The following is a 26,739-nucleotide window of genomic DNA, read 5'->3' as shown; positions in this document are numbered from 1 at the left end:
GAAACAAATAATACATTATATGTTAAAAAAAAAAAAAGAAGAAGATAGCAGGAGGGGAAGAATGAAGGGGGGAAATTGGAGGGGAAGATGAACCATGAGAGACGATGGACTATGAAAAACAAACTGAGGGTTCTACAGGGGAGGAGGGTGGGAGGATGGGTTAGCCTGGTGATGGGTTTTAAAGAGGGCACGTTCTGCATGGAGCACTGGGTGTTATATGCAAATAATGAATCATGAAATACTACATCAAAAACTAATGATGTAATGTATGGAGATTAACATAACATAATAATAAAAATAAAATAAAATAGCTTCTCTTATGAAAAATTGAAATAGGAGTCCTAGATTACCTCCATAAACTAGGCCATCTAGATCCAGTGGGGAAGTCCTATGGGCCCTAAGGTTTCCTAACATTTGGTCATCCAGATTCTATTTGAATATGCAGGCTGGTGCATCCCATTTTCATATGGTTCTTGTGATCAGCAATTATTTCTTATTTAAAACTCCTGATAAATTTACTAGTTTTGCACACTAGAGCTACACATAATAATCTAATTCAAAATCCCCACACTAGTTTAGCCTGTATTTAAGGGTAGTTTCATGCCACCTTTTAGTTTTCTTATTTATTTCAGTTCTTGGTTAAACACCTCAGGTTTGTTCAACTATCCTCTTATATCCACTAGAGCTTTCATCTCCCAGCTAACTTTTCCCTGATCACACTCCCATTTGACAATAACCTCTAAAAGTCTCTTGGCCAAAGTGAACACAACATTCCATTGTGGAATAAGTACATAGAATTCAGGGAGACTATTATTACTTAAATTGTTTTGTACACTCTGTACTAGCAAAGGCTAAGTATGCATTTTCTTTTAGAGCTGGCACATTATACTTTGGGTTCATACTTAACTTGGAATCAGCAGTCAAGAAAAGCATGAAACTATTAAAGTTATCTTGTGTAATTGTTTTTTTTTTTTTTAAGATTTTATTTATTTGACAGAGAGAGACACAGCGAGAGAGGGAACACAAGCAGGGGGAGTGGGAGAGGGAGAAGCAGGCTTCCCGTGGAGCAGGGAGCCCGATGCGATGCGGGGCTCGATCCCAGGACCCTGGGATCATGACCTGAGCTAAAGGCAGACGCTTAACAAGTGAGCCACCCAGGCGCCCTGATTGTGTAATTGTTTTTTTAACCCAAAGGCAAGAATGCACTTATATCTTATTAATATTCACTGCCTGCCTGCTAGATGCAAAACGTGATGCTAAATCCTATGAGAAACACAAAATTGTTGGCTTCACCTCTACTTTCAAGGAACCCATGCTCCAGTGGGAGGAAATGGGGAAAAAGGGAGTGGGGGGGGAATGAAACTAAAGAAAAGAAGAAAAATAAGGTTATGGCCAAGGACACAATAAACATAGGTCCAAGATGGAAGAGATCAGAATTAAAATCTAAAAATAAATTACTGGTAGAAACAGTGTGGCCTTACTTGAGCTGAAAGCAGGACAACTACAGGAGGTAATTTCACATGTCTGTTACATGTCATAGTGTTAATTCAATCCTATTGCTCCTGAAATCTGAATTACCTTGAATCTTTGTTCTGTCTTTCATCCTATTAACTACCCTCCCCAATTCATGTCATTTGTAAATCAGATTCATCTTCTTTGACTTGACTCTATATCCAGGTTTGATATTTAACTCTATCCTCATACACCACATTTTCCTTTAAATCTAAAAAAAAAAAATTACCTAGAATATATTTTATTCCCTCAAAAAACAGTCAGGTTTTTTAAAAATTTTTTATTGTTATGTTAATCACCATACATTACATCATTAGTTTGTGATGCAGTGTTCCATGATTCATTGTTTGTGCATAACACCCAGTGCTCCACGCAGAACGTGCCCTCTTTAATACTAATCACCAGGCTAACCCATCCCCCCACCCCCCTCCCCTCTAGAACCCTCAGTTTGTTTTTCAGAGTCCATCGTCTCTCATGGTTCATCTCCCCCTCCAATTTCCCCCCTTCATTCTTCCCCTCCTGCTATCTTCTTCTTTTTTTTTTTTTAACATATATTTCATTATTTATTTCAGAGTGAGGTTTCTTTAAAGCTTTATTTATTTATTTTAGAGAGAGAGAAAGAGCATGAGTGGGAGGGGCAGAGTGGGGGTGGGGAGAGAATCCCAATCAGACTCTGTGTTGAGCATGGAGCCTGACTCGGGCTCGATCTCATGACCGTAATATCACAACCCGAGCTGAAATCAAGAGTCAGACGCTAAACAAACTGCACCACCCCGGCACAGGCTCCCCAAAAAACAGTTACCAATCAGCAGATAAAGCTGATTGTTTCATATATATATATATATATATATATATAAAGCTGCTTGCTATGGTTTATTGTACCTATACCTCAGTGGCTTCTTCCAGAAAGTTTACATGAAAAATGAAATGGAAACTAACCACTGATGAAGACCCTTTAGGAAAAAGTACAGACTCTTCTCAGGAACATCAGAAATTTAGTGAAGAGAAAGAAGCAGCCACATCCCCAGCTCCATTCCTAGCAAATTCCATAAAGTTGATCCTATTACCATTGTTTCTTCCCACGTTCCACCCCATTTTCCTTCTGCCACCCTGAGTGTCCCCTCACTGTCTGCAGATTTATGAGTGACCAGAATTTCTCTCTCCTGAGAGCATCAACAAAATACTTATGTAACTTCCTTTCCAATCCCAGCAATATGGAGAACTGCATAACCTGAAAACCCTTCTACAAACACATGGCTTAAAAATGTATTATAGGAAATTCTTAACTTAGCTCATTTACAAAATGGAAATTCCTATCCAGCCCATGAGGAAGCTGAACACCAGATCTGGACTTTATGGTTCACATGGTGACAGCACAGAGGACGTGTTCTTATACAAGGTCCAAGACTTCAGCACTGAACAGAATCCTTGAAGGGCTCCCCATCAGTTTAAGTGTAGGATAAAAACATACACACAAATAAAACCCCCACTAGCACAAGAGATTAGGAGGAGACACTCTATTTTTGTTGATATTTGGGTGGGGAGAGAAAAAAATGTTTCTCTTACAGAGTTATGAGATTCGAATTTATGTCACTAGTGTGGCATACCACCTGGTAAAGAAATTAACACAAACATCAACTGTAATATCCCTGTCATACCTGCAGAAGTAAAAGCAAAATTTCTCTGGAGGGAAAAGACCTCAGGTTTCCCAGGTAAATCTTCAATGAAGATAAGGGCAGACATCAACAGCACAAAACCCATGGGGAAACACTGCATCAGGAGCAATAGTCAGCAAGCATAATAAAAGGCAGATTTAGACCCCCTTACACTACAGAAAATAGAGCATTATGATAAAGATGACAATGTAATGGAAACATGTTTAAAATTGTTAAAGACATAAAGGACGGAATCAAAATCACAAGGATAAGAACAAAGGGGAAAGTTACCAAAAATTTGAAAAAGAGTAGAACTAGAAGTGAAAAAGATAGTTACTGAACTAAAAAAAGAAAAAAAAAAAACCCAATGGATTGGCTAAACAAAGGATTAGACAAAGCTGAGCAGATAACTGATAGACTGGGGGATAGAAATGAAGAAATGGCAAAGGCCCAGCACTGACAGTTAAAGAGATGGAAAATACCAAACACAGAAAGATTAAGAGCCAACATATATCCAACAGGAAAACCAGGAGGAAAGAATAAAGAGAAAGAGAAACAATATTTGAGGAGATAAAGACTGTATGTTTTCCAAAACGGATGAAAAAGAGAACTTCTTTAATTCAATAATCTAAAGGATCCCCAGGCAAGATAAATAAAAATAAATTCATCCCTAGGCACAAAACACTGAAACCACAAACCCCAAGGAAAACGGGATCTTAAAAGCAATTAAACAAAAAAGGATTTTCAAATGAATTACAATTAAACTGACAGTCGACTTCTACACAGAAACCTCAGAGGCCCAAAAAGCAATGGGATACTTCCTTCACAGTGCTTCTAGAGAGAGAAAAATCTAGAAATAGACACCTAACTAAGTGTAAAAATGGCATAAAGCCCCATTTCAGACCAATGCTGAGAGTTTGCCACTAACAGACCCACCCTAAGAGTACTAATGTAGGTCCCTCAGGAAGAAAGAAACAAAACATAGAAGGAAGAAACAGAATGCAAGAAACAAAAATAATTTGAGTATAAATTAAATGTTGCATCCTTGAGATATTCTGAATTAAAGAAGACTAAGACCGAGATAGCTGTTCATGTCTTTATCACATTCTCATGTCTCTTCAGGGTATGAAATCTGTCCTGCTATCACACTTGTGATGAATAAAAGTTCATCAGCTTATCTATGTAAAAAAAAATTAGAATTTATGAATGAGAAAATTACAGAACATTTCCAACCAAAGGATGGGGATGCCCAAAGGAAGAGAAAGATCTGGTCCCCAAGATGTGCATTCTTATTGGCAACCACAGAGTTACAAATTAAAATCTGCTATTTGAATGCAGCAGGCTCTGACAAGACTGGCTTTCTTATTTGAATCACTCTGTCTAATGAAGATGTAATGATAGTACGAGTTCCAAGATACATTGTTAAGCGAGAAAAAAAAGCGATGATTGGTAAAAGGGTACAAAGAAGATTTACTTTTCATTATATGCTCTTTGCCCTTTTAAATTTTATACCAGTGCATATACTACTTGTTGAAAATATTAACGAAGTATTTGGTTAATTAATTTTAGAATAATATCAAATAAAAATATAAAAGTGACTTTATTTGGTTTGTTTTGAGTAATAAAAAATAAGGAGGGAATGCATTTTAGGAATTCAAGGGTATAACACAATATAATATATTCATAGGTGACCCACTGAAAAAATTATCAATGTTTTTAAAGCAAAAGTGAAGATCTTTTCCAAATTCCCAAATAATTCCACTAAGCTTTTTTTCTTGGAGACCTGCCCTCTAACAGCTTGAAAGCTATTTTTTCCCCTTATATTAACTCCATGATGTGTCCTCATTTCCAATGTTAATTAGGTAGGCCTTACAATAAAAGAGTCTGAAATATTTCCCCATCAGAATTGTTATCTATTATACATGACTGATACATGGAAAGAGTAAGATTTTTTCCAATTAACCTGAAGGACTTGGAAAAATGACTTTGAGATTTAACACTAAGAACTTTTAAGTACTTTTTGAATAGTACAAAGACTTAGATTTCCATAAGACATTAATTTTTAAGATTTGCATTAGAATTAAAGCAATTTTAAATAAATGTAAAGAATGCAAATTGCTAAATTAAAGAGTTTAAAGCATTAAAGTGTAGTAAAACTACACTTAAACTTGGTTTATGAATGAATCAAGAAAACTAGAATCATTTCTTACCCTTAACGCTTACTTTAGGGGCACCCGGGTGGCTCAGTCGTTAAGCGTCTGCCTTAGGCTCAGGTCACGATCCCGGGGTCCTGGGATCAAGCCCCGCATCGGGCTCCCTGCTTCACGGGAAGCCTGCTTCTCCCTCTCCCACTCCCCCTGTTTGTGTTCCCTCTCTCGCTGTCTGTCTCTCTCTGTCAAATAAATAAGTAAAATCTTAAAAAAAACCCCAAAACCCTTACTTTATAATATCTCAGGGTATCTCCAGCTAACTCAAAGGAGTCCAAAACCTTCAAACAGTTCTGTACCCAATATTTTACTTAAAATGTATAATAAAATCACATCGGGTACCATTTATTGAGTACTTATCATGTTTCAGAATGATGCTGTATGCCTTGCTTACATTATTTCATTTAATTTCTAGAACAGACCCATGAGGTAGGGTAGATATTATTATCATCCTTCATTTCATACATATGAAAATTAAGGCATAGAAAAATGAAATAACATAGAAAAGTTCACACAGTTGGTCAGCCATAGAGCTAGGACTCAGGCTGATCGACGTCTTTCTGACTTCAATTTTTTATGTTCTTGACCACTATGTTAAATGCTTCCAAGAAGACCAGGATTTGGCATAATATTAATCAATTAAAGGGTTATTTAAAAAAGGTTAAGGATCACCTACATAAAGAGAAGATATATCTTAAGTACGCAAGTTAACTCATATGCAGTGTATAGTCAAAAAGCCTTCCATGAGAGTTCTTTGGTTTGTTTTTTAAAAATTTTATAATAAGAGGGCGCCTGGGTGGCTCAGTTGGTTAAGCGACTGCCTTCGGCTCAGGTCATGATCCTGGAGTCCCGGGATCGAGTCCCGCATCGGGCTCCCTGCTCAGCAGGGTGTCTGCTTCTCCCTTGGACCCTCCCCCATCTCATGCTCTCTCTCTCTATCTCATTCTCTCTCTCAAATAAATAAATAACATCTTTAAAAAAAAAATTTTATAATAAGAAAAAGTCACATTGAGACCTAAATCCCTAATTGATCTAAAGTTCATTAAAACACTTTCATTCATCAAATGTAATTCAATCTTATCATTAGATACCAAGTTTAACGATCAGAAGCAACCCAAGTATGACAGGAGATTCTGTCTTAGGCAAATTAAAGGATCCCGCCATGGGTATGGATCCCACATTACAAACTACCAAATGATCAGCTGTGTCTTGTCTCTCCCCTTGAGAAACTCAAATCTGGAAAGTGACTTCAATAGACAGTGAAGGATCAGAAGCTGAACTTCTTTCATCCTGGGTTTTCTTTATTACAATAAAGTTTATTGAACAATTTTTGTATACAAAATTTCTATTTGTTTAGCTAGAACAAAATAAATTCAAAATAATACTAAAAAAAGATCACCCTCACTGGTAAAACAAAGGTTATCTTAGGTTTTTCTTTCCTTATTAATTATATTATCTCAAAAGTCTTACTAAAATTCTCTTCTCCCACAAAAAGATATACATTTTGGTAATGGAATTTCGCTCTGAGTCATTTTGGTAAAAGAAAAGGTATGCTATGCCAGAAATGTTTTGAGTTTTCTCTTGCTTCTGAATTTTCTTCTTCCCATGTAAAATGATATAAAATAATGTAAGCTTCTGAAAAATATGCCTTTAAAGGAAAGCTACATAATCATGAGATTAAATCAATGTGTTACTTCAATGGTGAAAAATGTGCTAATTTAACTATATCAGGAAATATAATACCATGTGACATTAATAATAAATGCTAACTGTACATACTACTAGCAAAATAACTGTTACTATAAATGAAATAAAGGATTTTTACTACCTACACTCTAACAGTAATAATGGAAACTTTTTTAAATCAATCAACCTCGATCAATTTGTAGTTACCTTTGAAGTAAAGCAACATTCACACATGCCTCCTGCTTAATTTTACCTTTTTGAAACCACAGGTATTATTAAAAAGCTACACAAACACTTAGGAATGCAACTTGAATTTATATTCATTTAACTACTCACTAAAAATAATTAAAATCTCATCTCATGTTTTGATCTGTGGCTAAGAAACCCATTATTTTACACACAGGAAAAAAAAAGAAGCCATTTATCACCAAACTGTCTGATCTCCTCTGCTTTGATATTACAGCCTATCTTTTTTAGCGCTGCCATTTGATACCAACTTTTCCCCAGTAATAAACATTTTCATTTGATTTAAGTCGGCAGTTACTTATAGGGGACTGTCACATCTTTTCAAGTTATGCTGTAAATCATGACTGAAAGATTTACTTTTAGCATACTAAGACAGCTTTGCATTTTAATGAGGTCACCAGACACATGTTTGCTGAGGTTTAGTGATTGTGCAAGAAATACAGTATGGCAATGAGAAAGCTGTGAAACCTCAGCACAGAGATTTCTAATACATTTTATTGAGTTATCCAAGAAATAATCACCCTGCTAAATCCAAGTTAAACATCTGATGGAATATTAGGATGTTTAATTAAAAATGAAGTTATGCTGTACATGTGGGTGATTTTACATAGTGGCTAAAAAAAGAAGGCCATGAAAAATTAATTTTGCTCAGTAAGAAAAAACACATAGTAGCCTCTTTGTGAAGTTGGTAAGGGGATTGAAGCACTCCAGCAAGATACACATGATGCAAACACAAGACTCAATAAATTAGGGGAAGGGGTTCAGGGGAGGCCTTCTCAATAAAGTAACAAGGGTTGGTAAAGGTCATGCACATTAAGATTGTCTTTCAAGAAACTAGCAAATCCTATTACCTCATGCTCAGCGATTCCATTGTGAGGGCCCAACAGAGGGCCACTGGGGCCAGGGATTAGTCTCCTTTCTCAGCTATCAGGCAGCATCCAGCTCCAGCAGGCCAAGATTTAGGCCATTCCTATACTTAGAAAATCTTGACAGTCCTGATGCTTTTTCCCTACCTTAGGAGAGAAAAACAGCCATAATCTGCACTGATAAAGACAACAGGATTATTTGGCAGTTGAAGGGGAGGGCATAACAAAAAGCACAGACCTCGTGAGAGGCGATAGTAGGATAAATTCCTGAACAGATAGCATGGCATAGGAAGGAAGGAAAGAGGGAGGAAGGAAGGAAGGAAGGAAGGAAGGAAGGAAGGAAGGAAGGAAGGAAAAGAGTTCTAAATCGCAGATCAGTATCTATAATGAAACACCTTATAATAAGTTACTTCACGCCTCTGTACCTTAATTACCTCATCTGCCATATGAGAGTTTAGGACCAGATGACCCTGAAGCCCTCTTTAAATTAATGTTCAATAAAGTCCAGCAAATATGGATGTAACCACATCTTACCTCCTCATTTAATTGACCACTCATTTATGTCTTTATTTATTTACCAATATGTCTTGAAGATTCAAAAGTGAACAGGATACACACTTCACCCCCATGAGACTCAATGCCTGGGGCTGTAAATGAGGTGAGGAGACCGAGGGACAAGAGAGTGAACACTGGGTAGATGAGCAGGGGACAAATCTTGAAGGGTCTATCAAGAAATGTGAGGTCAATAGGGATGCTGAAGTTTTTTTCAGTATGGAATGATATGATCAGATCTGTGCTCAGATATTCTGTGGAGAATTGACTGGAGAGAGATACACCTGAGAGCCCTGAACGACTGTAGAACCAGCCAGAATGGAAAGAAATGGACCCCAGTAAAGAGAATCAAAAGGATTTGATGGGAGGTGAAAGGGGATAAGAGGGGTCACTCATTCTTTGCTGGCCAACAAAACTTGGTGGGTAAAGCCACTCACTGAAGAAAAGAGTAGAAGTGAAGAACCAGGGTTTGGTAATAGAAGAGGAAGAAGGGACAAGCCAAAAGTCATGGAGATGATGTGTTCGGTGTGGGGTCTTGAGATTTAAGGTCCCCAAAGAAACATACTGGAAGACATTGGATATTTGCATTTGGATCACCTTCCACAGACTTAAAAGAGCAGGTAGTTCTCTTTATGAATCATGGAAGATTCTCTCCCTAGTGGTTTTAACTACTTAGAAATTATAGAATCTGTATGCCATCTTTAAATGCTCTGAATTCTTTCTGCAGAAAAGTGTAGACATACATGTATATTCAGGGACTTCGTGGACTCCCAAAGTCTAGCCAGAGACCTGCAGAGGTTCAGGAATTCCAAGTGAAAGATCCCCACCAGAGGTGGAAAGAAGGCAGAGGCTGAAAAGTGAAAAGGAAGTAACTCAGTTCCTCCACCTGAGTAGATGAGACAATGTAGAAAATGGTTAGAATTGTTTAGTACCAGCACTGCCAGACAGAAGATGCAGCCAAAGTCTGGCGTAATGGTCACAAACCAGTTTCATCTTCCTGGACCTTCAGTTCAACTACATTTTCTAAACTGCTCAAATCTATGTGGTGAGCTCTTACCAACGGTATGTGAGAGGAAGGGACATGCATGTCATTTCTGGTGTGAGGCAGTGACAGTGGGGGTATATTCTCCATGCTCTGTCTGTGGTCCTCGTCTCCGTGGCAATAGAGGCTGTGTGTTGGGCATGACTTCTTCATCAAGTGGCACCAGCAGGGGGCCTGGCTTAAGCAGGCCCAATCCCAATGCCCCTCAACCTCCCCACCACCACATCTGACATTTCAAACTGAGCTTTATTAATGAAGTAAATACCAATAATAACAATACCCCTCATATGTAAGGTCCATAGGTTAATCAAAATAATGTGCAGTAGTTTTCTTTATAGAAACTATTATTACCTGATACTGTTTTATGTATTTATTTACTTTCCCATGTATAGACCCTCTAACTCAACTAGACCATAATTTCCACGCAGATAAGACCTCAGTTTTGTTCACTGCTATACTCTGTTTCTAGATCAGTGCTCAGCACAAAGAAAATACTAAATAAATGTTTGTTGAAAAAATGAGTGAACAGATTATTTCATGTGGTTCTCCTCTAAAGATATTTTTTAAAAGGCACAACTTTTTTTTTAAATTAATAGAATTTATTTTTTAAAGAAGATTTAGGTTTATAAAGAAGATGAGCAGAAAATATTAACGGTTCCCATTGCCCCTTCTCCTCACCACCATAAACAGTTTTCCCTACTATTAACATCTTGCATTGCTGTGGTATGCTTGTTACAACTGATGAACCAATACTGAAACTGTCTTAAAGTCCAGAGTTTATATTAGAGTTCACCTTTTGAAGGGCACAACTTCTATTTATAAGTACATCAACAAAAGTGGTGGTGCTAGAAGGGGAGGGGTTAGGATCTACCCTGGAGCAATAACTGGGACAGATGCTTTGAGGCAAGTACTATCATTACAACTTCTCAGGAAGGAGACAGGAATGTCTTGCTTCTCAAATAGTGAAATGTGGTTTTGGGCCAGGAGATGCTAGAAGGCAGAGACAAACTATGACTCATGTCTTTACAGCACCAACTTAACTCAATGATAGTCAGTTAAATGTTTTCATATATTATGGAATACAAATGAATGAATTTTGGGGGAAAAAACATGAGTTTTTGAAGAAATTTTATTTACCCTTGTGGTGGGCCTTTTCAGGATGGCCCCGGGTGAAGACATTTTCTCTCCTCTGTCATTAGAATGACTTCAGAAGAAACTTTGAGAAACATTGATACAGATTAAAAAAAAAAACAAAAAACAAAAACAAAAAACCTGGGTTTGGGAGTAGAAAAACCTTTGTATTCAGCTGTTTACTCTATGGCCTTACAAAAAAAGTAAATCATTTGAACCCAATATTTTTGTTTCAAATTGGAGGTAATACCTATTTTGGAAGAGACCTGTGAAGAGTAAGGTGATATATAGATAGTACAAGACCCTGAGAAGTTATGTAACTTGCCCAAGGCCACATAACAAGTAAATGGGATGGCTAGCTTTTGAACCCACATTTGTTCTGTCCTTCTCGAAGCCCTTGGCTGTTACAGATAGCTACTTAGAGTTAAGTCCGGGATTGTCTTCATACAGACTGAAAGTTCGAAGATAATTAGAAACAGTTAAATATTCTCTTGGGTTATTTTTAACTCCCTAGTTTTAAATTTTACATTGCTCAGATGAATTTTACCCCATTTCAGGTTTTCAAAATCTCATATGTAACTTTTTTTTTCTAGTGGAAGAATGATATACAGAATTAGGCATGGCCATTATTCATCTCAGATTTTCTGGGACAGCCTTTATTTCAAAATTACACACCATTGAAATGCCCTGAAAAATCCAGTATTTCTTTATCCAGACTCTACACAAGAAGCAGCACCAAATACTGTGTTCAGGAAACATGGTCACCACACGTGTGGATATAAAGGAGGCCCACAGTGTACCTTGATGTGTTTGGGTGTCCTGGTGGAGACCATGGGATAGCAACATTACAGAACCATGAAACTAGAAGTGCCTGATTTTGACCTAGTAAATCCTATGACAGTTAATTACCAGAAATCTGTATTGTTAACAAGTTAATAAGCCTTGTGGGTGAGCCACATGCACAATGAGTTTAGAACTCCTGATTTAGGAAATAATCCCCTTAAGAAAGAGTCCTGCATATCAAAGATGGCCATGATCCATTTCCTTTTCCTTTTTTTTTTTTTAAGATTTTATTTATTTTTTTGACAGAGACACAGTGAGAGAGGGAACACAAGCAGGGGGAGTGGGAGAGGGAGAGAGAAGCAGGCTTCCCACTGAGCAGGGCGCCCGATGTAGGGCTCGATCCCAGGACCCTGGGATTGTGACCTGAGCCGAAGGCAGACGCTTAACGACTGAGCCACCCAGGCGCCCCAATCCATTTTCTATTAGAGACCTTTATAACCAAATAGTCACTGAAGTTTGAAGATTAGCACTTAGAGGTACTATAATTATAGAAGGAAACAATCTAGTGACACACAGTGATCCGAGTATTCAGGAAAATTTTCACTTCCCAAATGGTCCAGAACATTTTCTGTCCCACATTCTTATCCGTCAGTATTTTTATTAAACCAGAGGACTCTGCAAGTGGAGAGGAGGCAGGGCATGCACCATATCTATTATATAGAGATTTATGGAAAGTAATGTAAGATGGGAACCACCCATCACTGGTGGTAGCAGCTTTCTCTCAGGGAGCATAATGGACTTTCTGAGGTTATCTACTATTAGAACTCACTTAACCCAAAGCAACCAAAACTGTCGACATGATTTTAATTTAAGAGCTAATATTCTCATGGTGTGTTTTCAACTGACAAAATATCTTACTGTGGATCATAAGATATATACACACTATGTAATTATATATATTATATAATATTTAATACACATATATATTAGTTTCTAGTATTAGTATCCATCAGAAAGAGTGAATTCAAAATGAACTTGGAAGAGGAATACTTAGAAAGTAGAAAACTTTAAATATTTTGTAAATAAACAGCAATGAATGCATATTGAATGAGCCAGGCAAAAACTTATTAAAAATTCTCAAACGTGGAGGCAGGAAGTAGTATGTCCTAGGAAGTGAGTTGGCCATAAACTTGAACTCTATGCTTTAATACAGTCATACAGATTCCAGGAAAAATGGGCTCCAAATGAGTAAAACAAATTATGAAAATCCTGGCCAATCCCAAACACCTCTCTAAAAAAGTCCAATATTCTTCTAGTTGACAATAGCTGCAAACCCTCCACAGAATGACTTTGGGCAAATGCCCAGTGAACATGCATCACCGAAACTTCCCACCTCCTCCCTCCCAGCACTTCCTTATTAATAGTGCCATGCTTTGAGAGCCACTTGAAACTTGAAACATTATTTTCCTCATGGATTACCTTATACATAGGCGTAAAAATTCATTTTCTAGAAGATGTAATGATATTCTTACCTGTTTCACAGCTGGGCCCAGTGAAGCCTTGTGGGCAGGCACACACATTCGCAGCAATACAAGCTCCTCCGTTCCTACAGCCGTCTTTGCAAAATGCTAAAAATAATTCAAATACATGACTTCAGTATTTTAGAAGTAAGTAGTTCAAGATACTTTTCTTTATTCCCTTGGAGATGTGGACATCGAATTATGTATGTTATTATACTTTCAAATTCCTATAAGACTTTCCATGCAGGTAAGAAACTTCAACCCGATTTGTAAAACAGTACTCTTTTCAACATTCAAAAAATATTTCACCTGTAAAATAAAACACTAAACTTTCTTTTAGCTAAAAACAGTAACCTCCACACAACAGGAAGTATGTGAGAATTAGAGTTGCATCTCATTTAACAGTCCAGCTTGAAATGAAAACGCGGAAGCTATCCTAGAGCTTTCTTAAGGAGCAAACTACCATTTAGAGACTGAGTAAAGAAATAGAAAATGATTGGTTCCTATGAGACTCTGATCATTCTACACACTGGCCAATGTGCCAAAGTATTAGAGAAATGCCCCATCTTTCACAAAGTTCTAAGTCAGTCCCAGTGATGAACTGGCCAATGGTAAGAATTGGGGGTAGTGGTCTTCAGAAAGAGCCTTGCATTCCTCTGCTGAGGACAGGTCAGGATCCAGAATCAAGGGCAAAGGCGTTGCAAAGCCTGCTGTGTTAGAGGGGTTTGTGAGTGAGGGGAATTCTTCAATGAGTAGAAAAAGGAGCCAAGATCTGAGCCATTGCAAGGGTGACCTCTTGAGATGTGCTGCCCAATTCAAAGAAGGTGAGAAAAACAAAATGGGTGAGACTGAGCACCCTTAGATGCTTCTGTTTCCACTTTAGCTTGTTCTTTGGTTCTATAAGGCTCAAGAACCCATTTCCTCAGCCTAGTAAGGCCTGTAACAGATGAATTAGACCACCTTGTTTCAGGCATTGGGGCAAAAGTTTTCTCTCTAGTTTTCTGGCACGTGCTTCCTCTCATTAGTTAGGATGTACTTTCTCAGAGTGGTAAAATGGAGACATTTGGGATTCTGGTGTTGAGTTAAAGGAAGGGGCACAAAGAGGCCATTCAGCTTCTTTGGTTGTAGGTCCCAATCTGTCTTCATCCCAGGCAAAAAGAATACCTAGTCACCAAGGATTTGCAAAGAGACTGAGAATGTAAACCTCATAAATAATAAAGGGTCCATCTGCTTAACCATGTGTGTGTCTTCCTTGGAATACTGTGCAAGGACACAGCACAGGACTCAATGATTCAGATCCTCCATCTACACTACTTATCATTCAGCTTTTGACATTCCCAGCAGGAATACACACATGAACTGGAGAGTCTTTATTCAGGCAACCTAGAGTCTCAACTTTCAGCAGAAATTCTGGACTCATGAAAGTTCTCCTTCCTTCAAATATAAGAATTACCTGTCTGCATCTGCTCATGATCGCAAGAGTACTTTATGCTATAAGCTTTATTCTTCACATTAATTACGAATCAGAGTGAAAGAGAAATAAGAGTGAGAAGTTGGGCTCCCAGATGAAATTTTAACCCCTCTCCTCCACCAATTCTCAGTATATCTGGGTGCTTTGAGGAAGTCCTAGGCGTTCAGTTACACTATGTAATGGGCTTTAAATATCCGGCTTTTCTCAGGATCTGTCTAGTTTGTCTGGCAAAATCTTTTTGGGATTTAGACCTCAAAGGGAGTAGGCCTGTTCACATTGCTCTAAATTAAAGATTCCCATAGACTTTTTTTTTATTAAGTTTATTTTATTATGTTAGTCACCATACATCACATCATTAGTTTTTGATGTAGTGTTCCATGATTCATTGTTTGCTTATAACACCCTTTTTTCCATGCAATACGTGCCCTCCTTAATACCCATCACTGGGCTAACTCATCCCCCCTCTAAAACCCTCAGTTTGTTTCTCAGAGTCCATAGTTTCTCAGATTCCCATAGACTTTTACAAAGCAGTAATCCTCTGGCCCATCGATATCTGCAACCAATGTATTATTGTAGACTAGCTCTTAAGACCCATGCTTATCGGCCATCCCTAGTTATTTCCTACCTCCCACATACACAGTGTCATAGCAAATTGATTTTAGTCAACTCCAGGATAATGGGCACATGTATTTGAGAAGTGGGTAGTTTTTATATGAATCATAAAAAAATCTATATGACATAAGGAGGAATATGGACTTTAGCCTAAAGAAGTTTGTGGAGTTTCCAAAACAGAACCTCTATTTCCCTTGTGAAGTAGGAGGTAGGCCCATCTGATGAAGGAAAAGATGGCACTGGTGAACTAATTGGTAAATTAGTGGATGGTGGTGCACTACTATCCACTGATGGAAAGGAAAATCTGGGCTCAACAGGACTTTTAAAAGAATTATTGATTGGTATTGACAAGCCAGCAAAAATGGGAAACCACAACAAGTAGAGACCCACTATTCCCAGGTAATTAGTGTTCAACAGCTCAAAAGAGAGTAGAGAAGAAACACTGTCAGACTGACCCCCGATAGAGATATTTACAGTGGATTTTGGTAGTAGAACAAATGGGTTGACTGTACTGTCAAAAAAACACAGCTGTCACATTCAGATTCAAAAATAAGTATTTGAACCTGGGAGGAGACTGGCAAACTGAAAGAAAAGGGAGGGTCAGAGAAATTGCGCTACTTCTGTCGCTGGTGTGATGCTGTGAATTGTATGCACTGCACAACTGAAGATCAAGAGTCATGGAAAGAACAGAGCAGGCAAACTGGAAGCAGAAGACTTGGGGCAAGATGATACAAAGTTGATGTCTGAGATTTCGAAGGTGGAACCGTTCCATACAAAAATGCCCAGGTGTGATTATGGGCGTGGTCTGCTGGACAGGAACAGAGATGGAAACCACTGTGGTGAAGGTCAAAGAACATAGTTTGGCCACGTAAACACTAACACAACCCAGGAGGAAGACTGTGAGCCACACTGCAAAGCTCTCAGGGGTGTGGGAAGTCCCTGGAAGGGAGATGGCAGTGATGAGAAGGAGTGGGGGGAGGTGAAGATGGACTGCATTATCCTTAATGCCGCCGGCGCTGCCATTTAAACCTTTTACCTTTGCATGTGGTTCCATTCCCCGTATAGCCTGGCTTGCAAACACAGTTGTGTCCTCCAACAGTATTGAAGCATAAAGCATTTTCATCACAATTGTGCTGATTTGTGATACACTCATCGTGTTCTGGAATGAGAAATACAGTTTGGTTACTCAAAGACAGATATTCAAAGGGACTGCATTTTCAACTGCCCCTGCATCTTGGTTATTGCATGGTATTGCTTTCAAACACAGATTTCCATAAAGTATATATTAAAGAAGAGCTCATATTTTGAATATTGTATATGCCTCTTGAAATACATAGTTCACACATCCACAAACCTTGAATGCAAAAGGATTTGGACAGAAGACCCACCAAGAGGAGGAAGGAATGGAAGAAGAGGAGAGGCAAGAGTGTGGATCATTCTCAGAAGTGGATTCCAGAGCCGCTGTATACAGTCTCTGTGATTAACAATTGGGGGAGATATTCTCATGAAATAAATCTGCTACCTATCTCTGCATCCTGTAGCATGAAAAAGGGGCTAGGAAAGGATGTGAAATTGTATTGCTTCATGAATCCCGGCCTGCAGGAAAATAGAGTTGAAGCTCTGGGAGTTAGTTAGGGTGCAGTTATCAGCTGCACCCCACACTTCCAGACATAAGGATACACATGCAAACTACGTGGGGAATATCTGACCTCCTTAGGAAAGTTCTCTCCTTCTGCAAAGAAAGTGTCAGAGTTCTGTTAAAGAAGACAACTTGCTTTTATGATATGTGAAAATCCAAACTTTAAAACACACAATCGATATGATACTTCCTTTCACGGTGGGCAACCTGACACTTTAGAAAGCACTGAATCATCTGATTCTCTCAGCACCCCTGTGAGAGAGGTAGAACCAATATCATTATAACCATTTTAACAACGAGTCAATAGTGGCTTCGAGTGCTTAAGTCGCCTGCCCAAGTTCACAGGAGCATTAGGTCACGTCAGAATTCTAGCTCTGTGTTCAGCAGAAATGTAAATATAAGGAATAAATACAGTGAATATGAGAAAGAAAACAGATGTGACTTCAAAATCAAGATGAGTAGGAAATGAAATATAAGTGAGGAAATGTATACAAACTAGTTCAGCAAAATCCCTAAAGTGGCACTACTCATCATGTGGTCTCTTACATAAATACTACTTAGGCCTAAAATTAAAAATATATTTTAATACACCTATATTAATTGAGGCTATTGATTCACTAGGATATAAATCATCAAAGCAGAAAGAAGTATTCGCTTTTCATTTTAGAACTCTTTGCATTCTAGACAATATATGTATTATTCCAGACAATATATTATAATAATCATGTATTTATAACTTTGAAAAAGAATTGCTTTGGGCATGTTGAAATTAGACTAAAATCACTTATTTCAACTACTAAAATAGAATGCTATATTTTTTCAAATAAATATTAACATTTTGTGTCCTGCGTTATATATAAGTGCAAAGTTATAATAGTTTGAACTATAGCCCTGTAATAAAATTCTTAGACATTATTCCCAATAATCTTTCAGAGGAAAGAGAGTTCTCAATCATTAAGGTTTTAGAATTGCATGAATTGATATCTTATCCTCCAAATCCCTGGCTGAATTTCCCCAAATTGTAGAAAATTCCACCTTTATTATAGTATCAGAAACTTTCATAGTTTTTTACAAATTCATGCCCATCGATGATAGCTTAGAAAGTACCTGAATTACACATAGGTCTCCTGATAGGGGCTACCGTTGGACCACTATACAATTTCAGAGGGCCAGGAATGGGCAGTCTACCTACCCCTGAGTCTGGCTGCCTGAAGCAAAATAAATCTACACTCTGAAGTTTGCACCTGCTGCCAATTTTCTTCCCAGTGCAATTCAAAGTGCTGCAGTTAATCTATAAATCTCTATATGGACAGCTGTAGGCTCTTTAAAGACAGCTGCTGATTGATTTGATGCTGTTTTCATCCCTGCCTTGGTTGTCTTCTTAATTAGACAGAACTCACTCCATAGAGGAGGGGCCTAAGAGGATGAGCTTAGCACCCAGTACGATGATTCCCGCACACGTTAGTTAATTACACAACCCGGGACCTGGTTACCCCTGCTGTCATTAACTCTCGCGGTCACTGAAATGAGTAAGCATGCTCCTGAGCAATCTGAGGGTAAAGAAAGTTTTCAGGTTTGGAAATACACCCACACACTCCTTTACACATACCGTTCCCTGTGCCAGAGGTGCCTGCCCTGCTGACTCTCCCGGCAAGCCCCTGCCACTTCCAAAGATCACACTAAAAAGTCTTGTTTTACGTGCAAACATCTTTCTTGCTCCGCTCCTGCAGAGTTAGGGGCTGTTGGCTGTATTCCCTAGCACCATATACGAGGCTCTGTTATTGTATTTTATCAGAAATGTCTACTACTCCTTGATTCTTCATCTTCATGCTCTACCAGGAACTGTTAATTTTTGGACAAGAATTTTGTATATTTATTTGTGTTTCATTTCAGCATTCAAAGAATGTTTCTTAAATATACAATTAAAAGAATAAATGACCAAAGGAAGAAAGCTAGGAAATGCTTGCTCTGCCATTATAATTCAAGCCAATCCCAATTCGTTCAGTTGTAGACAAGATGCCAAATAGAAGGCTACTGAAAATCTAAACTGCTTTTTTAAACTAATTTTAGTGGTGATATTTTGTTTGGGGTATTTCAAATATTAATTAAGGTAGCAAGACATACTTAGAGAACAGAAAATATTAATTCCTTTACACTGTCACTTTAAAATTTTTCACACTACTTAAAGTATAATTTATATTATAACCATCAACTAACAGTAAACCATGATCTTAGGAAAAGTTTTTAAAAATGCCTATGTCTCGGGGTGCCTGGGTGGCTCAGTGGGTTAAGTGTCTGCCTTCAGCTCAGGTCGTGATCTCAAAGTCCTGGGATCAAGCCCCACATCAGGTTCCCTGCTCAGTGGGGAGTCTGCTTCTTCCCCTGCCGCCCCTCACCTGCTTGTGCTCTCTCTCCCTCTGTCTCAAATAAATAAATAAATAAATTTTTTTTTAAGAAATGCCTATGTCTCACAGAAGAATTAACTTAAATTTGATAGCCCTCCACAAAACAGAATGTGAGACATGGCGCAAATATTCTATAAGGTCATCTCAATAAATAGGTAATTATTGCTGCTCTATGTCCAGTTTTGGTCAAATGTCAACTTCTTAGTCTTTCCCTGACTCACATATCCCTGAGGACTCCACCAGCAACCCACCAGTCAGCCTCTCCTTTTTTAATACTTCCTCCAACATTTGTAATATACAATACATTAAATTAAATAAAATAAGGAGGGAAATATTAAGATAAGATTTAAATCAATATTATGTTGCAGTGTTTGAGAAGAGCATGGCAGGATGTAGTAGTAAATGAATTTCAAGTGTTAGTTCATATGTATCGAAAAGCAGACATTTCAGATGTTCACAATATCCAGTTCCTAAGATTCAATGCTATTTTCACATCCTCAGTTAAAATATTCATTGTTCATGTGACATGACAGTCCAGATAAAAGCTGGGATTGAAACCAAATACACCTCTCTCTAACTGTTCCTCATTAAAAATAATAGCATACGGTTATTTTAATTAAAATTGATCACATTTTGTATCTACACATTTTAAATTTAAATAAAATGGAAAAAACAAACATACAGGAAGAAAACATCACTCAACAGTACTAAACAAAAGTAATGTAGTTGTCAATCATCACAATACATTATACAGACTCAATAATCTTATAGTGATAGCTGGCAAAGATTTGTCCTATGTGCCATAATTTGCCATGCATCCTTATGTACTCCGTAAAACTGATTTCATACCAGTGACAGGGGTCAATATATTCAAATTCCTCTACAGAAAAAAAAGTGATAATTATATACACTTGGATTTATCTAAATGTCACATAGAACAATAATACTTCAGTTTCACTGATCAACTCCTAACCTGAGTAGCTTAATGTCTCTAAAACCATTTGAAGACTCCATACCTAAAAGGTCATCGGTCATTGTTACATACAGTTGGACTTAAATTGAGCTTGAAATTTGGCATTCATATTGAATGAATGTACTGTTTGAATGAATGAATGTTTCCAGAATGAATGTACTATCTAGAGACAAAACGGTCACATTAAAATTCACATAGCTTTTCTTACTATGATTTCAACACAGCCATACAATATACATAGCACATGTTCTATTCAAGAATTTCACTGATACAAAATGCAAATACTACAGAAAATAGGAGTGAAAAGTAATTTAAGTATATCTGTAGATATACATTCAGTTCAATTACATACAATTTTCTTCAAGGTCTATTTGCGTATTACAATTTTCTTAGGATTAAAAATGTGATTATAAATGGTAGCTCCCTCAAAAAGTTTATAGTTTAGTTGGGGAGATAAGACAAAAACACAAATGCCTTTAATACGTGGCTTTGTTATGAGAAATAATGAAGTAAAGAAGAAACCTCTGTTTACAGAGAGGTGCAGAGATCAAAGGGGTAAGAAATCATTTCTTTTGGGTCAGAAAGGAATTCAAGAATAACTTCATGGAGAATGGAGCATTTGACGTGGATATTGTTATGTGTGTAGGGAAGATGCAGATTCCAAAATGAAACAGCATTCATGTACTTTCCTTCTTTTGTTTTTGGAATCTTGAACCTCTTACACATTCGAATGAACCTGAATGATTTGTAATAACCGTAGCTATAATTCAGTGCTTACTACATACTGCATACTTTATAATATACACTATCTCATTTAGTCCTCATATTAATTAGGAAACATTATCATTATTTTCAAAGAAAATTAAATTAGGCTTGGAGAGAGGTCAAGTAGCTTGCCTGAGATCACACTGCTAGTAAGAGGTAGAGCGGTGAATCATATCTGACTCCAAAAACTAGGTTATTGATTGCCAGGCAGTAGGGCTGCCTGACATATTTAATGTCTGTGTTTTCCCCAATCTATTTTTTTAATCCCAGTGTTTTCCTTTGCAATTGCCCAGAGGTTTTGGGTTTTAATGTTTACAATCATTTAATGTCTTCTTGTCATATGTGGAGTCTTCCATTGCTTCACAATTAGGAAGTTCTCTCTCTTTTGTATTATCTAGTACTCTTTTTTTTTTAAGATTTTATTTATCTATTTGACAGAAAGAGAGAGCACAAGCAGGGGGAGTAGCCGAGGGAGTGGGAGAAGCAGACTCCCCATTGAGCAGGGTGAGCAGGGAGCTGGACGTGGAACTCGATCTCAAAACCCCAGGATCATGACCTGAGCTGAAGGCAGATGCTTAACCGACTGAGCCACCCAGATGCCCCTATTATCTAGTATTCTTAAGACTTTAGGAACATTATTAAAATTATATAACTCTTAGGGCAAAGAACTGAGGTACTTTCTGTTCATACTAAAATCTATATTTTCACAAGACTGAGAGTTTAGCACTGGGTGTTATACGCAAACAATGAATCATGGAACACTACATCAAAAACTAATGATGTAATGTATGGTGATTAACATAACATAATAAAATAAAATTTAAAAAGAAGAAAAAAAAAGAAAAGGAAGATACCAATACAGTCAAATACAAATGTTTGTAAAACAAAGTGAGCAGCTCACAGAACTTAGACTCAAACACTCATTCCCCCAACTGAAAAATCTCCAGAAGATCAACATTAATGCGGTTTGGCAAATAGACACCTCCAGTATCCAAGGGTCCTCTCCTCTGACACCTGGCCAGGCCATGACAACAAAGTCCACTGCTTCTGGCTAATTCTGCCTCACACCCTCCAGCAGTATACTAGATCCTCTGACACCTTTATACTCTAGATTCTGCTCCTCTGGTAATAGATTATAATATAACTTCACTATCCTCAGAGAATCTTTCTTTTCCTCTGATGGATTTTTTTTCAGTCACAAGAATTATACTGTCTATGCTGCATCTTCTGCTCTCCTGTCCAAATCCAGAAATATTGAGAAAACAGCAGCTATCATAACATATAGGTGTAAGTGCCACAAAGAAAGCTTCCTCACTTTCCCTGACCCAAGTGTTTCCTGGAATATAAGTTTACAATAAGGGAAGTCTCTCTTAGAATGTGGCAGGATATGGCTCTAAACATAGTGACAACCTACCTCAGGTCTTAACTATTATCTGCTTATTAGAAACCTGGGAACAAGTTCCCTCAGGCTTAAGCCTGAATAAATCTTGGAGCAAGAAAGCCCACAGAAGTGTAAATTATTCTTGAGGAGCTGTTAAATAAAACCATCAAACTATTTGTTTAGAAGGATGATTTATCTCAAAAATGTGGAGCTGCTTAGTCATTTTCCTCTTATATTTCTGTAGACCGGATTGCTTGCTGTAAGATATCAATGAGGCTGCGGAAACTCACCCATGAGTTTCACTCAGACGTGTTCCCACCAAAGTAAGTATGTAGTTACCTACACTGGCCGATGAAGAGCATCAGAACAAGATAGCCCATGCGTCTGTGACACTGAGACCTTTTATTTTACTCTAAAAAGAATGGCAACACTGTGAGTCCTCAGATAAAATATGCCATTTCTATTTATCAAACTAAACAACTCTTTGGACTGGTCCACAGCTCCTTACTACATTCACACAATAATTTTTCTATGGAGAACTTTTCAAGATGAGCACAAACTGAATTTAGAGAATGTTCTGTATTACAATTCAACAAGTGGTAGATGGTTTGGGGGTCTAACAAAAAGAACGAGAACTCCTTCTTTCCCTTACCCTCCTTCCTTGCCCTCGATGTTTAGTGATCTGGTATACGAAGATATTGTGTATTCTGCCACCAGCAATGCATATCCCTGCAATCAAAACGTGCATGTCCTAATGACTATTGACTCTCAGGGACATTGTTGCAATTCATTGAATGGTTTAAAATGTCCTCCATCAACTGTTCTGTACTAGGACCATAACTAAATATAAAGGACAAAGGAGAAAAAAATGAGAAAATTATGTAGTATTTTAACGAGCAATAGCAGGGAGGCAGTGTGATATGTTAAGTTTTCTAGACAGACTTGATATTTTTAAAAGATTTTATTTATTTATTTATATTTGAGAGAGAGCGAGCACATATGAGTGGGAGGAGGAGCAGAGGGAGAAGGAGAGGGAGAAGCAGACTCCCCACTGCGCGTGAAGCCCCACTCCAGGCAGATCCCAGGACCCCGAGGATCATGACCTGAGCCAAAGTCTGACACTTAACTGACTGAGCCACCCAGGCGCCCCTACACACACAGGCTTGATTTTTTATGCCATTTTCTCCTAGTTCTCATTGGCCTTGACAAAGTAAGCCAATCTTTCAAAGTTTAAAATGAAGAGATTAAGACCTAGATTAGAGAACTGTTGTAAAGAGTAAACTTATATGATGGATGTAAAGACCCTGGCAAATAATAGCCACTTGATAAATATTAGTTACTTTCTCATCTTATTACCTACTTCAGTGGGAAAATTTCTTTTGCCTTTATTAGCTAAATAATGTCCCTTCTTTTCTATTTCAATTCTGTAGAGAAAATGTAGATGTCTCACAGAGCTCTTTCTCTTTTCATAATCTTTTCTGAAATCAAATGCATTTGGGACATTTCTTTGATTTCCAAAATGTACTACTCTCAATGGTTACATCAAGGGGAAAAAAAAATGCCTGCTATCATACTTACCAAAAGCTATTCATTTTGTTTCTTATGATTATCTTACTTACTCACTTTATATTACAGAGAAAAATCTATCACAATGTCATTTTAACAGAAACCTAATTTTAACACTATTAAAGGGACTACAAGAAATTACACTTTAACCCTATTCAATGCCCACATTGGCCGCAAACCCACTAAAATGCATTTTTAACACCCAAGTATTTTTTATTTACTACTCAAGTTTCTCATTCACTGACCTCAGCCATTCAATACTGACTTCTTGTTATTCTTCATTTTGTTTGGCAACTAGGAATTTGTTCAGACGTCTTTCCTCTGACATGCTTGGTTTATTTTCTTCTAGTCCTTTCACTGGTACGCTCAGCCTCTCTTCCTAATCCTTATTTGATCAAGCATCTTAACGACCAAAGCACACTAAGTTTTCCCCTCTATCTTTATAATAATTTTGCAAGGTAATCCAAATTCTGATTTTACAGCAAAAATCTTTGCTTTTTCTGGCGTTTCATGAAATAATCTTTGTCCAAACACATTGTAGGGCAACAAAATTCTTGCAACTATCAGCAGATGATTTGTATTTTTTCTTTTGACACATTTATGAAGCTTCTCTGTGTGATTCCTGTGCTCTGGAAGATGCAAAGATGCATGAACTGGGATTCATGACCTCAAGAAACTTTTGAACTATCACAGGATTGAACAGATAACTCTGATATATTCTCAAAAGTGTTTAGTGCTTTAAGAGCGAAAACGATAGTAATAGGAATAATAATGACATTAGCTAATTATTAGGTGCTTACTAGATGCTATCAAGCACTGCACTAAGTGTTTTATTTGCATTATCCCCTTCAGTCTCCACAAAGCCTTACCTGGGAGGCACTATTATTATTCTGTTTTACAAATGGGAATACAGAGCTTTCTCAGAGAAAATACATATCTTGCCCAATATCATGTAGCTAGGAAGTGACAAGGCAGGATTGGCCTTCCATGTTTTAAAAAGCTACAACCTATAAATAATGATCTCGTGAGGCTTACAGAGGGAGACATGAGGATTGACTGAGGGGTCTAGGAAAGTATTATACAGGCAGTAGGCCAAACAAGTGAGTCTTGAAAGATGGGAAGGGTTTTAACAGGAAAAGAGGAAAGATGGGGAAGAGCATTCCATATGGAGAGAACACGGGTGCAACTGGTAAAATCATACGGACCACGGCAGTCCTGAAGGGGCCGAACTGGCCTGGGTGATGACCAAAAGGGAACAGTGAGCAATCAGTGTGGACAGGGTCAAGAATATGACATGATTTTAAATGGCGGGCAATACAAAGCCACTTCCAGCTGTACAGTGAAAGGCAGCATGAAAAAACGGGTGTTGATTTTTAGGGAAATGAACAGCGATGTGTAGAGGAGGAGAGACCCACTCTCCTCAACAAAGTGGGTGTCCTATATTAGCAGGCCAGCATTGTTCTCTCTCTTTTTAGTCCTTCTTTCTTCCTTTTGATTCTTCTCCTTTTGAGTCCGAATTGGGTTATTACTGGGAGTTGAGACAGGAGTCTGTACAACACTGAGAGGTGAAGCAAAAGAATAAGGAGGATGGCTGCATGATATTCCATTGTGTACACACACCACCTCTTCTCTATCCACTCCTCTGTCGGTGGACATCGTGGCTCTTCCCACAGTTTGGCTACTGTGGACATTGCTGCTATAAACATCAGGGTGCACGTACCCTTTCAGATCCCTACATTTGTATCTTTGTGGTAAATACCCAGTAGTGCAATTGCCGGGTCGTACGGTAGCTCTATTTTCAACTTTTTGAGGAGCCTCCATACTGTTTTCCAGAGTGGTTGCACCAGCTTGCATTCCCACCAACAGTGTAGGAGGGTTCCCCTTTCTCCGCATCCTCGCCAACATCTGTCATTTCCTGACTTGTTAATTTTAGCCATTCTGACTGGTGGAGGTGTTTTGATTTGGATTTCCCTGATGCTGAGCGATGTTGAGCACTTTTTCATGTGTCTGTTGGCCATTTGGATGTCTTCTTTGGAAAAATGCCTGTTCATGTCTTCTGCAATGGAATAGTATGCAGCCATCAAAAGGAATGAGATCTTGCCATTTGCAATGACGTGGATGGAACTGGAGGGTGTTACGCTGAGCGAAATAAGTCAATCAGAGAAAGACATGTATCATATCACCTCACTGATATGAGGAATTCTTAATCTCAGGAAACAAACTGAGGGCTGCTGGAGTGGTGGGGGGGTGGGAGGGATGGGGTGGCTGGGTGATAGACATTGGGGAGGGTATGTGCTATTGTGAGCGCCGTGAATTGTGCAAAACTGTTGAATCACAGATCTGTACTTCTGAAACAAATAATGCAATATGTTAAGAACAAAAAAGAAGATAGCAGGAGGGGAAGAATGAAGGGGAGTAAGTCAGAGGGGGAGACGAACCATGAGAGACGATGGACTCTGAAAAACAAACTGAGGGTTCTAGAGGGGAGGGGGTGGGGGGATGGGTTAGCCTGGTGATGGGTATTAAAGAGGGCACGTACTGCATGGAGCACTGGCTGTTATGTGCAAACAATGAATCATGGAACACTACATCAAAAAGTAATGATGTAATGCATGGTGATTAACATAACAATAAAAAAATTTAAAGAAGAAAAAAAAAGAATAAGGAGGAGGGGAATGGGTGCAAAGCAAATAGAAGCTGAGTGCTTATCACCTGGCAAGCACCATG

The 26,739-nt window shown here is 38.1% G+C and overlaps 1 protein-coding gene across 6 annotated transcripts in view; it reads right to left on the bottom strand.

The window, feature by feature from the left end:
* The window catches only part of NELL2 (neural EGFL like 2), a 400,969-nt gene that overhangs the window by 81,093 nt on the left and 293,137 nt on the right, over nucleotides 1–26,739 (bottom strand). For all 6 annotated transcript variants that reach the window (XM_073882092.1, XM_073882091.1, XM_073882095.1 and 3 more), the window contains 2 exons: nucleotides 16,320–16,442; nucleotides 13,213–13,308 (listed from right to left, as the gene is read on the bottom strand). In XM_073882092.1, coding sequence (XP_073738193.1) covers nucleotides 13,213–13,308; nucleotides 16,320–16,442 — 219 coding nt within the window. The remainder of the gene's footprint in view (nucleotides 1–13,212; nucleotides 13,309–16,319; nucleotides 16,443–26,739) is intronic.

This window comes from Callorhinus ursinus, unplaced genomic scaffold, assembly GCF_003265705.2.
Source record: "Callorhinus ursinus isolate GAN/ISIS: 27379988/994484 unplaced genomic scaffold, GSC_fseal_2.0 scaffold44, whole genome shotgun sequence".
Lineage (NCBI taxonomy): Eukaryota > Metazoa > Chordata > Mammalia > Carnivora > Otariidae > Callorhinus > Callorhinus ursinus.
Note: the sequence above shows the minus strand (reverse complement) of the source record. Positions and strands in the feature narration are given on the sequence as shown.